The sequence below is a fragment of the Motacilla alba genome, chromosome 1 (assembly GCF_015832195.1).
Source record: "Motacilla alba alba isolate MOTALB_02 chromosome 1, Motacilla_alba_V1.0_pri, whole genome shotgun sequence".
NCBI classification, from domain to species: Eukaryota; Metazoa; Chordata; class Aves; order Passeriformes; family Motacillidae; genus Motacilla; species Motacilla alba.
The window spans coordinates 38,652,174-38,666,836 of NC_052016.1; the positions used below are offsets into that span (position 1 = coordinate 38,652,174).

Sequence of the window (14,663 nt, forward strand, 5' to 3'; positions counted from 1 at the left end):
TTCTGCATAACTTGCATACAAAAAAGCTTTTAAACACTTTTGTGTTGTCTCCCCCTCAGCTGTACCTGCAAAGGATGGGACCAGGAAGCTAGGCAAGACAGACTGGCAGGGTAACAGAAGAGAACAGAACCGGTATCAGAAGTAAGTGAAGCACACGGAGAAAAGAGGAAAGTTTCAGCTTCCTTGACAGCATGCAAAATTTTGGTTTTCTCCTGGCGGGAATAAAGACTGCTGAAGTGCCAGTACACAATCTCCTGAGGAATCAGACACCTGACTTATCTATGGGACTGAGAAATGTACATGTATAAGAGTCCTAAGCCAGTGATTGGGTGGGGGAATGGTGACAGGAACAGAGGAAAGTATACTTCCACACAGAGGCATCCAGCTGAGAGCCCTCCCTTGTGTCTCCATGCTCCTAATGCTGGAACTGAAGTCTCACCACTACTACATTTGTGTATTTCTCATTATTGACCAACCATCAATAATTAATCCCCTCAGCCCCAAATTTCTTGTAGAAGTCACTGAAACAGCACAGTTGTTCTGCGTAGTTTAACACATCCTTGTACCTTGGCTGTCACCAAAAGTTTATTTACTCTAGATAGGCGTGTGCCTCCAGGTATGTGACTATGTGCATTTACTTCACTGAGATATTATCTCAGGGCTTAGGGAAAATGGAGATGTGAATGACATTCTCCCAGCTGGAGGTCATCAGTCAGGGGGCAGAAGAGGGAGCTGTGTTCCCAAGAAGCCACCTGGGAGGGTGGCACAGTCAGTAAAATGCATGCCATGGCTCTGACCAAATCCTCTTCATCATCACGTTTCAACCCTGCTGAAAAGCTCACCACTTATTGTGAGGGACACCACTGGGCTTCCTCAGAAGAGGAATTCAAGAAAATGGTTACAGTGAATGTTTACATTTCAAACTGGGCTTGTGAACTTGTTGCCATTCCTGTGATGTATCTATAGGGAAGGCCTGAAAACCAGTTTGTTTTCTTCCTCAGAAAGGTGTTCTATTTTTTTTTTAAAATTACATAAGCAATAGGTAAGGATAATAGTTCAGAAGGATAATAGACTAATACTAACTCCTGCTTTACTAAGATAAATTAGTGACATCCAGAGTGTGGATTGATGGTCATTTTTTGTCTTAGAAGTGCTGATACTTAGGCTGTCACCTTTCTTCACTCCTGCCACTCTTTCCTTTGGTCCAGTCCAAATCTCATGCAGTCATGTGGTAAACTGCACTGACAGATCTGAGCTGGCTGAAGAAAGTACTCTAGAGTAATCCAGTGAATTTTCTGCCCCAGGAGTTCCCAACTCTACAAGAGTGCCTTGTAGACAGCCGTGACATCCAAACAAAGGGCAGTACTGGGCTGAGAAGGAGCACTGAGGAAGGGAGAGGGAATGGTGAAGATGAAGGACAAGGCCTACAAAAGCTGGCTTAAACAGCACGGACAATCACCATGCTTTACAGGCTAGAGCTGAAAACACAGATGACCTTCCTAGGGATTTAAAAGTGAAGGCTTTCATGGTATTGACACATATGCACAAAGGTTATTAAATTATTCAGCTTGTTAGGCAAGGACATATTTCTGGAAGATGTAGTTGTTTTTGCTCCTTTCATTAAATTTCTGTACTCAATGAAGTATCATCTCATTGAAAGGGAAGGGACCCCATGGCACAGCCCTAGCAAAAAGTAGCTCTGAGATGCTCCCTTTGGCCTGCTAATCCACCTGACCTCCCACTGTCTTACTCTTCTTTCTCCAATATTCACAGATCACCAGTGGCCCACCAGCTCTGCAACTCTTTTTTGGAAGTTTGCTGATGGGAAAAGAGAATGATAGCACCCTGAAAAGGGGATTAAAAAAAAGGGGCACAGCCTGGTTTTGGCCTACCTTGTGCCTCCTCTGTTGTGATGACTCTCCAGCTCTAGACAGAGATGGTGCAGAATGGAGACAGCAACCCCATGCAGCAAGGAACAGTAAAAGGACTGACTACCCAGGACTCATTAATCATGTAAACCAAAATAAATTTTGTACACACTAATTTCAGGGTCCATCCATGAGCCCTCACCGTAAGTTTTTTCAAAAGAAGATATCCCAAATAATAATTGTAAATTTTGGGCTCTCACCTGAAAAAGTGAGAGCTTGAATCATTGAAACATCCTTCCTATTAACTTTTGCCTGCCACTGGAGTTCAACCATTAAAAAAAACCCACTAAAAAACAGACAAAAAGTACATGCTTGGAAGGACAGAGGATGTCTACTTACCTAGTTTTGTTTCTTTGGTTTTCATAGCTTATTTAACTCTAAATGTTTAACTTCAATTTCAACCACACTTGGCAGACAGAGACTCAGTTCTGACTGGGAAGAGGAATGAGGCATTTTGATGACCTCTAGCCAAGTGTAGTTCTGTTCACAGCATGGCTTGTAATGCTTAATTAGTTTTCTCCCACAGCTGAAGGAATCATTATTGGAACTTATTTTGATGCCCAGCTACTCAGCCTTCCTTTAACCAAAGGGAAAAGGTCACAGGCCTGTGGTTTTTCCCTTGCCCTTCATCCTGAAAACACACTGCCGGGGACTGCTAGCTCTGTGCCTGCACATTCTTCTGCAAATAATAATGTAGTTATCCACTCACCTGAATGTAGACAAAGGGAAACTGTGGGGAAAGAGCAAAAGAAAATCAATGTTAGGAATATTAATCACAGGGAAGTAATTTCCAGATTTGGACTGAAGGGTAGAAGAACAAATTTCAAAGTCCTTTGGGTTGTTCCCTTTCTGTACTTGCTCTTTTTCCTTGGTACTTGATGGCTAAGGGAATCTTTTCTATAATATTTTAGGGCCCTGACCTTTTGTCTTACCACTGTAAGAAGATGTGATGAAGCACAAGTTTTTAAAGATCTTGTCTGCATGAGGAACTGATTTTCAAATAAAACTAAAGGTGGGCTTGCACCCCTGACCAGTTCCATAAAACCAAGTTCTTGTCATGCTGCTCTCAAAGTGTTGGATTGCACCCACTGCCAGAAACAGCTGCACACCTATGGAAACTTGTCCAACACATTTTTTCAGTAATGACATCCCTGCCCACACGCTTAGCCACATACATTGATTTGCAAATCTGGTTTTAAAAATCTATATGCTTCTGAAAAGGGGGATTTTTTTTCCCATCCATTAGAGACAGGTGGAATGTGTCCTAGGATATAATACGAAACACGTAAAGCATGGTGTGAGAGTGTATCATATGCTTTAAAGGCTGTCTTCAGTGGCTCTGGATGATGACAACAATGGTGTTAATTTAAGAATTAAATGTCCTGGCCAACAACAAGGAATTAAGGCTCTACCTTCTCATTCAGCGGGTAGAAGTCTTTGTCCAGAGAGATGATCCGAAACTGAACTGAAGAGTGTAACAGAAAAAAAAGGAAATTCCACTGTTAAATTTGTAGCCATCACCAGGAAATGACAATGTTTCAATAATTTATAACTCAAATTCATTCCACAGATCAACAGGCTCTGAATTGAGATCTCTAAGTAATAGAAACAATTACTTCAAGCTCTTTCTCTTGCAGATAGTGAGGGGCAGATAAATTTAGAAGGATAACCAGGTCTTGGCTGAATTGATTTATCTCTTGGGAGCGCCTGTCCTGCTTTGTTGATTCTGGTGCAGCCAAGGGAGACTATGCTTTGCAGTCATCCCAGTTTTGTGCCTGCCTCTACTTGAGTGGAATGAATCAGAGCCTGTGCCCACATCTGGCTGAGATGCTGTGCCTGGAGAATGGAGATTAGGAATGATGCAAGTGCCGTGAACTAGACCTCAGCTGACATAAAGAAATAAGATTTACTGAGTACCTTAGATCTCCCCATGAAGAAACCTGAAAACTTTGATACAAATACGGCGCCTCTGAAGAAAGGAGCCCTTAAGATGTTTTGCTGTCAGAGTCAATACCAGCCCAATTCCCGGTACCTGTTTGTCCAGGCTTGTAGATGGGTTTGTCTGTCTGGACGAAGACCAAGCTTTCAGAGTTCTTGACCAGCACTGACTTGCGGCTCTTGAACTGCAATGTGTCCCCTGTCACCATCACAGTGAGAAATGCCACTGATGTGCTATTGGATTTTGGGAGCTAAGGAGAATGAAAAGGATAACTGCTTTACTGATTCACCCCATTGCACTGAGAGTTGAAGGAAGAAGTGCTAGCTGGGTCAGAAAGTTCCCTAAAGGAACAAAAAGGACTCAGTGCAGGGAGCAAGAAAAAACTATTGCCTTCCTTCATTTACATACTTTTCTTAGAGAAATACTGAACCTGATCTTATTTGATCACATGATTTATCAAAAGAAAATTAACCCAGATTCATTAATTAGGGCATGGAACCTGTTGCTTACATTACTCACCAACCAGCCTTCTGCAGTAAAAAAATTGGAATAAGCTCCAGAAGCAGCCATATGACTTCATGGACATCACTGTCTTTAACAATTCCCCAGCTTCTACAGTTTTCAGTCCACACTGGTATTTTTCATCTCAGGCTTACACATATCAAACAAGCATGGGGCACATTCTGTCGGTCAAAGTTCCAAAAGACTTCTCTAACACATGCATGCAGAGAAGTATCACGTGGGACACAGAATTTGATAATGGGGGAAAATTAGTCCTCGTAAGACTTCCACCATCAGTCATCCACACTGAGTTAATTCTTATGTTCGAGTTATCTTAGGGGTCTCTGATTGCCATGTGTCTTATTTCTCATTTCTGGACTGTTTGGATCTACTATGCCGCATCAATAAACACAAGAGACCATCCCATGAGGATGAGATACTCACAGAGAAAGGGATGCAGGTGAACACGTCTTTCTCTGACACCACGTCATCAATCAAGCTCCTGTTCTCCCCTAGGTACTCGAGTGTGGCACTCAGTGTCACAGACTCATTCAGGTAGGTCAGCTGAACACAGATTTTCTCGTGAGAATTTGTGTGGATCAGAAAGGGCACTAGCACCATGTACTGCCTGTGAAGAGAGGAAGCAAGAAAGATCAGAAATGTAAAACAGTTTTAAGGCAACAGTATTAGGTGAAGGGAAATTAACAAATCAGCATGCCTAATCCATTGCCACCCCTGCGAATTGCAGTGCATATAACATAAGCATTCATTTTATTTTGGGTTTATACATATTAAACAGTCTAACTAATTAGCCTAAAAGCAGGAAAATGCTTGCAGTAGAAGGAACAATTTCTATGCTAATAGAGAGTGCTTTACAAAGGATGTTTTGTTTGGCTTCACAGCAGGGAGTAAGGATGGTTTGAAAGGTTTCAGGCTGTTAATTGAATTTGTATATCCCACAATCTCCTTTTGACACTCAAAGGCATTAGCTAAAAACAGTTGAGGAAAAAACCCACCCACTTGTCTGACTCCTCCAGTCTTTGCCTATCCAGGTTTCCAAATCCTTCACATGCTGTGCAAAGATGTGAGTGCTTGCAGTTTGGGACCTTATTAAGATGAGCACACAAAGGATTTTGGGGTGTAGTGTTTTATTGCAATGCAAGTGTACTTGCATCTTCAAAGAACTTTTGGGAAAGGTCCCTCACAGAGGACCCTTAAACTAAGCTGCCATTCAATAAAAGGGATAATTTTACTAATAAATCAAATTATTAATTCCGTCCTGGATTAATTGGTTGAAAGATAGGACAGAAGGGGTAGGAACCAGTGAAAACCTCCAGAGTTTGTGTTGAGACCCTGTTTTTCAGTACATACCTAAATGATCTCAGAATTACAATTTTCTCATAATTGTTCAGGATAAAAAAATTCTAAAAATTGACTTAGATATTTGTGGAAAATATTTTTTGTATGATAGAACTGAGAAGCAAAAATAGCCAATGAAATGTTCATAAAGGGAATATATTAAGTCAGCTCCTACCACTCAGACTTGACTGCTGTTGGTCAGCCTTGGAAAATTCTCAATCAGTAGAAAGTTATAAGCAGACTGTCAGGAAGTGTTCAGAAAGGAATGGAAGACAAACACAGATGTGTCCATCCAGAGCTACATTTTTGCCTGGGATGTGAGCTTTCTTGGGAGTCCTAAAGCTATTGTGGAGGCAGTGGGATCCCAGCAGCTCCTGCATTTCCTTCACCGTGAGGCAGCACTGTGATGAAAAGTAGTGAAGAGCCTGCTGGCAGCTCTGCTCAGCCAGTGCTGCTGCAGAAGCTGTGAAAGGGGGGAACTCCAGCCTCCCAGAGAGTGAGTTACCACTTGTGAGTCTACTTTCTCCAGAGTTTCCTTTCTTCCACAACCTTCTCACTCTGGCTTCAGCCCATGCTGCTTCCCCTAATGCTATTCCCCCTGTCCTCTGTCAGTGGCACTGGCAATGTGACAATAACATCCAGTCTACAGAAAGGACAGCATGACCTAGTTTGTGGGGAATTTGGCCTCATTTCTCTTCCTGTTCACTGTTCTGCTGAAATTTTGGCCAACATGCAGAACTTCCCCTTAGGCTGGCTTCCCTGCCTTTGAAACAAAGATATAAACCATGCTGTTTATAGACCTCTCTTTAGGTATTTGGGGATGCATTGTTTAGAAGAGACAGATGAATTAAATTACCACGAGTGTTTTAAGCACCTGTGGTGACAAAACCCATGTATACACAGTCCAGGACAAAAAGCATCTGGGCTGACAAAAGAGACCTCAGCATGCAACGAGCTGTTCTGACGAGAGAGGCAGTGCCTCTGACAGAGGCACACATCAAGGAGGAATAGGAGATCCTAGAGATGGTGGCTGAGGCAAAAATGGCGAGTTTCTCTATACAGAGAAGGTAATACTGTAGCTTAAGGTGGAATAATGTCTGTCTGTGTATTGACTCTCAGCTACTTACTAGAACAGGCACCCAGCCAAAGAAGGCAATGGACTTCATCAGCCCAAATCCATACTTGCCAATTCAAGTGTCATTATGGCCTCACACTTAGGACCAAATGCAGAGTGCTCCCAAGCATGTCCACTGCACTGTAAAACAGCTTACATGCACAACCAGAGTAGGAAAGCAATACCTTTGGCTGCATTCTTCCAAAATCATAGAAGTTTTGGTTACAAAGGACCTCTGGATATCTCAAGCCCACCTTCCCTCCTGGAACAGGAGGACACCTTTGCAAAGGACACCATAGATGAAGTTTCTACCATCTAGCTGGGTCACCTGTTCTGGTGCTGCACTAACTTGATGAATATGGGGTTTTTTTTGTAATATGCAATCTGAGTCTTAATTGTTTCTCCTGTCCAGCTGGTCCCCTCTGAAACAGAAATAGCAGCAGCTATTTCTGCCCAAATAAGTGATACCCCTACTTGCATAGGGCACAGTAAGCAAGTCTTGGTTGGAGGTTTAATTTTTGTCTTCAGATCAAGGGTTGCTTCCTTTCTGTGTTGTATACAGCATCTGATCTATGCTGCACCCACAACAAAACCACTATCCTTATGCTACCTCGCAGTTCACTGCTCAGAACTGCCTCCCCGCTGGGCTCCTGTCTTCCTTCTCCGGACCCCAACAACACCCCTCTCTCCCCCACCTCTCAGCCTTTCTTTGCTCTTCCCTCCCAGAACGGGGCTCAGTTAAGGCACAAAAAGCAGCCTACAAGAAAGATGGAGAGAGGCTACTGCCAAGGGACAGGACAAGGGGAAATGGATTCAAACTGAAAGAGAGTAGGTTTAGATTACATATTAGGGAGAAAATTTCTTCACTGTGAGGGTGGTGAGACACTGGTACAGATTGCCCAGTCAAGCTGTGGATACCCCATCGTGAGATGCTTAAAGCCAGGTTGAATGGAGCTCTGAGCAGCCCGGTCTAGAGAAAAGTGTCCCTGTGCATGGCAGGGGATTTGGAACTGAGTGATCTTTAAGGTCCCTTCCAGCCCAGGCCATTCTATGATTCTATGTTGCCCATAGGTCTGAGCAGTATGGTTTCTTTCCCTTTCCCCCTGATGTTGGGCAAGAATGAATTAAGATTACTTAATTACTTAGTTACATCAGATTACTGTAGGGGGACCAGAGATCTGTGCCTGACCCCAAAGCAGACTTGCTTGGCTGATCTACCCCAGAAGCACCCAAACAGGGCAGACAAATGAGGGATTGACGGAACAGCGTGTGTCAAAGGTTCTTCAGGCTGACCCAGTTACCTCTGAGCACACAGCAAGCGGCAGCAGTAGAGCTGCCCCTTCTGCAGCGCTGTGGCAGTGCTCGTGGGCCTGAAATCTCTGCAGCAAGCCCTGCTGGACCCGTGTTGCTGAGAGCTGCGCCTCTGTCAGCACAGCAAGGGGAACGCCAGCCAAGGTGTGAAGAGAGGGGCTGCTCCCACCCAGACAAGAGGCTTCAGAGCAACACTCTCTGGTGGGCAAGGCTGGGGTGGGCATGCCAGACTGCAGCCTGCCCGTGGCACCGGCAGAGCTCAAGCTGCAGCCGTGCTAGTGGGCTGCACAGCCCCGGCGTGGGTGTCCAGGGAGGGCGCTGGCACCAGCCTCCCTGCCGGAGGAAGGGAATCTAGGTCACAGATCCTCTCTGAGAACAAGAACATCTGAGGCTGCCAAGGGAAACAAACTGGCAGGAGAAAGGGGAACAAACTGGCTTGAAAAGCAACAGGAGGATGGGGAGAAGTAACTCAGTGATTGAAACAAGGACACTCCGGGAAAGGTAAGCACCTGGATTCCATAAGCATCATGCCCACAACATCCCAGGCCCTGAGAGGTTTCCAGGCAGAAACATACTTGGGCAAAGATGCTGTGAGGATCCAGGTTTGGACAGCTCGGGGATTACAGGGTGGGAGTGGGGAGCACTGTCAGAGCTGTGCAGGAAGCTGAGGGCTTGGTTATTAGTGGGAAGAAAACTGCAGGAAAAAGGGAGCACTTAGACCTCCCTCCCCCCTCCGCACATGTAGCTTACGGTTCTGTGTTGAGAGGAGTATTTCCAGGAAGGAAGAAGAGAAGAAGGAGGAAGATGTTTGGTTTGCTGGGCAGCTTGTCCTTCCCCATGGTGCAGAGCAGGTCGTGCTGAGCCAAGCAGTGCTGCTGTTTTCCTGCACCTTGTAATTCTCCTCCACTCCGTGCTCTGTCAGCCTCTTTATAACTGCTCTCTGCAAACAGCCCAGGGGCTGGAGGAGATAAGGGCTGGGGGCCAGGGCCCATCCGGAAACAGGGAGAGGCAGCAAGGAGGAGCTGGAACAGAGGGACAGTATTTGGCCAGAGACTCTGCAAGTGGGGGAAGGGTATTTATTTGGGTAATGCTTATATTAGAAATCTTTGAATGATTCATACCCTGTTTTCCTTAACCCATCAGAATTCCACAGTGTTGGGAATATGAACTGTGTTCAGCACATGGTAATATTCCCTGTGGGCAGCATCCAATCACAGCAATCTGATTTAAATTTCCACAATATTTCCTTCACAGGTCCTCTTCATCAGCACTTTAAAATATGTTCTTTTGAGTTGGAATGACTGGCACAGAAGATGAAATTAATAAGTTAATACGGGCCATCATGAATATTAATAAATCCCACTCACAGCATGCCTCATTCTGCAAAGTTTCCTCCAAGCCTTACAGTCCTCACTGCTTTGCCTGGCAAAGATGACACAAAAATTTGATGTGTCCTACACCTCCAAGTTTATGACCACTATAGAAAACACATTTTCCCTTGAAAATAAAGTATGATATTGAGCTGTGTAATTTTGATCACCTCAACCCAATTCTGGTAGAGTTTCCTCTAATTTCTTTTCAGTTTCTATTTTTTAGCTTTGTAGGTGACTGCCAATTGTCCAAAAGCAGAGTGGCTTGCTGCTGACTGCAAGTGCAGGAAGAAAAGGTCTCTGTGGTTGGGTGTAAATACTCTCTGGACTTTCACAACAGTAGTATATGTGGGAATCCTTGTCTGCTCCAGAAGTCTTAAAGAAATTTTGGCACCTCTGCCACCAAAGGCAAATAATCCCAAGAAAGACACCTATTTCTCTAATATGATCCTGTTCAGCCTCCTCAAGGACTATAGCACAATGCTTGACCCTCAAGGCCAAAGCCAAGCAATAAAGGGAACTTTAACCTTCGGCTTTGAAGAGCAGGCATGTGTGAAAAGAAAAAGCTGTGGAAACATTACTTGAAGACACTGGTATCATGCCTAAGGTGGTCCATGCACTTTCACCTAAGAACTCCTGTTGGAAACCAGCAGCTCTAGCAAAGGAATGTCTCTCCTTAATGCCTACATCAGCTTCGTGTGGTGACAGGTGAGAAAAAAACCCACTGTAAAACCCAAGACTTATATGAACAGCTCCAGTTAACAAATTGTATTAGCTGTTCAGCTAAACACAGAAAAAAATACTACACAAGAAAAAAAAAACAAAAACCAAACATCCGTATTGTTATTTTAAAGGAAATCCAAATTATGATATTAGTTTTCCCAGCCTGAGAAAAAGCAAAAGCAAACAAACCCAAAGCAATTTATTTAGTACGACAAAAAAGTATGACAGGAAAAAGTACTTAGATAAATCAGTAGGACTAATGGCAACACCCAAAGACATAAAAAGGGGTTTCTCCTTGTATAGGAGACAAAATGCTTCACAGACCACAGTGAAGGGAAGGTCATCTATCAAAAAACCTCAGACAATATGAACATTTTACAAGTTGTACCAAGCAGGAACAGGAAGATATGCAATGAAATGAAATACCATAAAACGGCTTCATCAGCTAAACTTCAAATGAAACTGGAAATGTCAGAATGAATAAAGATTATCCACTTTAGGTGCTTGTTGAATAATTTAACCTGAGAGAAGGGCCTGACAGCAGATGAACTGCCTTTCCCAGACGTGGACAGCTGGGCTGTCAAATATAACTCGTATTTCTGAGGTGTCATGTAAACAAATGACTAAATTCAGGCATGGCAAAACCATCAATGAATTATTTTCATTTTAATGCACTTTGTAGATTAAATTGCAAACCAGATTGGTAGCTGAATTTTATAAATGGTCCTGTGACCATATTTTGTGTGATGTGAGGTGGCCATCTGTAGGGTAAGCCATATACAAGGTACATAGAGGTTTTCTGTCTTTCTCAGCTATGTTATTACAAACATTCACAGAATGTATAAACTTGGTCTTGCCTCAGAAGAAATTTATATTGTAGGCTGTAAAAAAGGCTATGAACAAGGTTGTTTACCCTCAGGCATGAGAAATCCACAGTGTGTCTGTTTGATACTTACAGTACACAGCGCTCACAGAGTAGGATAAATTACTGAAATCCCATTATAAAATCCATCTAAGGTAACTAGTGAACGATATCTAATAATTTTAAAATGTGTAAACAGGAAACTGCTTGCATGTTAGCAGATATTTTTGGATATTACAGAGAATTGAAGATAATCCCTGATGCAGTAACAAATGACAAGCTATTTTAATTTATGCTTTTGTACTACTCAGAATTTTGCCAAGGAGGGAGTAGAAAAAGCCAAAACATTTACAAATGTCTCTGACCAGCACTCAGGACAATCAATTATGCTTTTTTTTGAGTCATATGACTCTTCAGATAAAAATTTACCATGTAAAAAGATATATTAAATGCACATAGACTTTCTGTTTAGCTTTGGCTATTAAGTTATTGTCTGAACTACCTCTCTCCTCAGGTACAGGCATCTCATGAAGGTTCATCTGCTGGCCCTGAGGTTACACTCAAGTCAGGTTGAACAGTGTTGGAGCCAGGCTTTCCTCAGAGATGCACAGTGGCAGGAGCAAAGGCAATGGACCAAGCTTCATACAGAGAAACAATGAGCACATGGAAGGAAAAAAAGTATTTCTCTCAAGGGCTATGTAACAACAGAACTGGCATCCACAGGTGCCATGAGACATCCATCCCCAGAGATCATCCACACATCATAGCACAAGGCCATGAGCAGAAGTGCCAGTGTAGGAAAAACCTCCATACTCATAGTGTGTAGGCATTTCAGAGATTTCTCCCATTTAGACTTAAATTTCACTTAGCTATAAAACAGTAAAACTCCAAGTCAGTGCCTCCCTCTGGCAGGCTGCTGGAAGAAGGCAGCAGAAGGCTGTGCCAATGCCACCTCCCTGCACCCATGCTGCGCCCACCTGCTGTAACCCCCACCTGCTGCAGAGGTGTGCAGGGGCTCTCCCTCCTCTCCTGTCTCCCAGAGCCTTCTGTGGTGAGCTGAGGTGGCCAAGAGAAAAGGCTTTGTGCTTAACTCGGTTCCTGCCTTGCTGGGTAACATGATGCAAGGCCATCGGGCTCTCTCTGTGCTGCAGCTATGCCAGGTGTTTGATACCCAAGACATGAGTCTTTTCCCAGTGCAGAGAGGAGCTGGGGCTCAGCTGGTGTGCTTGTCCAGGATTTTGAGATAGAGGATGCTATAGGAAAGCTAAACATAAAAGTCCTAGTGGAGCATGAGGCAAAGAAATCAGATATTGTCACATTTAATCCTTTCCCCTGCACCTCTGCTTTGTTCTGTTTCAACTTGTTAGGCAGGGCAGAGCTGATATTTCAGTTAGGGGAAGGTGTGTGAGCCATGACAGTGTAGCACAGCTGGAGAACACACCGTTTATCAGGAACCCTTTTAACACAGTGTCCTGCTACAGAGCCTGCCCTGGGAACAGGACAGGACCTCTCCTAAGCAACCATAGGCTCTGAAGAGAGAGCCAGCTGAGCATCCCACAGTTAATGCACAGGACTTCCCAGATGAGCTCTACCTTGGCATACACCTTGGGGACACACCTTGCCTTGACAGCAAGGACAGGAAGGAGAATTGGTGGCACCTAGAGCTTATCACTTCTAGAGAATTGAAGAAGAAAACATCTGGCACAGTTATGCAATTGCTTCCCATAATAACCCAGCCTTAACCTCCCTACAGGCAGTGAGTCAAAGGGTAGGAGGCTGAAAAAATGTGTGAGGTTAGCACTTTAGCAGCATGCACAGAGTCCTGTCATAGCCAGTGGTGATTTTTATTCCCTTCACCTTTGACTGCCTTGTTCATATGTCTCTCTTCCCTCTCAAACAGGATTTTTTAACTCTCCCAGATGCCAGGTTATATACACACAGTGTGACAGCATGGGGTCCAGAAGCCCTGCTGAAATAATGTTCTTAAGGGAGATCCTGGTTTACCCATCTGGAACAGTGGTGTGCCAGAGAGGAGATCAGTGTGCTGAGCTGCAGGAGTATCAGAAAGGAGAAGAGTGAGACATTCCCTTGAAGGAGGCTATTAGGTCCTGTATTCAATATAATGCCTTGCTTTTAGGCTTTTCTTGACCCTCAAAAGGTGACCCTTTACAAGGTCAAACTGAAAAAAGCTTTCTCTTGCTGTGAGCTACAGGATCAGCTTATATTGTGTTGCTTTTCCACTTGAAAATCCTTGAGGAAACTTTTCATTGTTGGTCTGAATAAAAAAATTCAAATGTGTGAGTGATGTTCGTCAGGAAGCCCTTCTCTGACACATGGTGTTTCACAGCCGGTGGTGCCAGAGATGTGACCACACTTCTGTGTCACCTGGCTGATGAATCAGATGGTGGGGGTCACTTCAGTGCAGACAAAGCCCTACCTCCCTAATTGTCCACCAGGTACAAATGAGCTCAAAGAAATAATCAGAGAACAAGGCTGAGTTGCTTCCTCAGAGCAACTTGACATCGTCATTTGTTGGCTGAAGGGTCTTCTGACACATTTCTGGTCTTCTCTGATCATGGAATTTGTCAGTCATTACTCGCACTCCATATTTGACAGAGGTGCTGAGAAGAAGACCTGAACAGCTAAATCATTCAGGGGTCTTGCTGCGCCATTGTCTAATAGCTTGGCACTATTGCCTGTGACACTGCAAGGATCACGGAGGATTTGAGTCAAAATATGGAGCAACCAAACTCCCTGGACTGAGGACTCCTTTGTCTGACCCTAGGTAAGCATTTGAGGGACCTAAGTAAGAAAATGCTTCTACGCTAGAGCTTATTTTTCTGGAAACACTAATTTTTTTCTCTAGATTTTGCATCCTGCTGCCTGCTCTGTAGATGATACTCATCTTCTACTGCGAAAAAAAACAATTTATGTTCACTTTTCAAAGCAGGTTTTTAGGTCTTCTTCTTAACAAGGCCATAACATCAGCCTTTTGCAGATCCTTGAGTGTGAACTCCACATGAGCAGCAAATCAATTCCCACAGGACAATTAAACTCTACAAAGAATTACTTAACACAAAAGGGAAGTAAGCTTGACAGAGCATTTCAGTCAAAGACACTATGGCGTGATTACACTTTGTTAACTCTTTCTTATTAATAAGAATTGCATTTCAGAGCAGCTTTTAATGTACTTCTAGCAGAGCTATGCATGGACCCACAGGACATTCAGAAGCTTCAGAGCAGGTACAAGGACACTGGCAGACACCCACAGTGAAGCTGGCAGTTTCCCATTTATTGTAGTGTTGATGACTCAGTCCAATATCCTGTAATATTTCAGCTTTTTAAAGCTTTTTTAATTTTTCAGCTATCTGAGAATTTCAGCTTTTTTAAACTGAGATGTGTAATACCAAGCACAGTAAGCCAGTGCATGTGCCTTTGGGTTGGCAGCAGCAGGGTACCTCGGAGCAGCTCTTGGGCCAGTGAGCTTGATTTTATCACATTTGGACAACACTGTTTGCTTAGTCTACATGTCTAAAAAATTACAGTAATTCTACCC

At 43.7% G+C, this 14,663-nt stretch overlaps 1 protein-coding gene across 3 annotated transcripts in view; it reads right to left on the bottom strand.

Moving 5' to 3' along the window:
- LOC119700053 (alpha-2-macroglobulin-like) overlaps window positions 1–9,173 on the bottom strand; it is a 36,801-nt gene extending 27,628 nt beyond the window's left edge. For 2 of the 3 annotated variants that reach the window (XM_038134337.1, XM_038134327.1), the window contains exons 1-5: window positions 8,903–9,106; window positions 4,813–4,996; window positions 3,961–4,117; window positions 3,341–3,393; window positions 2,638–2,658 (exon numbers count right to left, since the gene is read on the bottom strand). In XM_038134337.1, coding sequence (XP_037990265.1) covers window positions 2,638–2,658; window positions 3,341–3,393; window positions 3,961–4,117; window positions 4,813–4,996; window positions 8,903–8,991 — 504 coding nt within the window. In that variant the 5' untranslated portion in view covers window positions 8,992–9,106. Of the gene's footprint in view, window positions 1–2,637; window positions 2,659–3,340; window positions 3,394–3,960; window positions 4,118–4,812; window positions 4,997–8,902 lie in introns of all 3 variants that reach the window. The other variant, XM_038134345.1, reaches the window with a different exon arrangement.
- Between the last annotated feature and the right edge of the window lie 5,490 nt (window positions 9,174–14,663).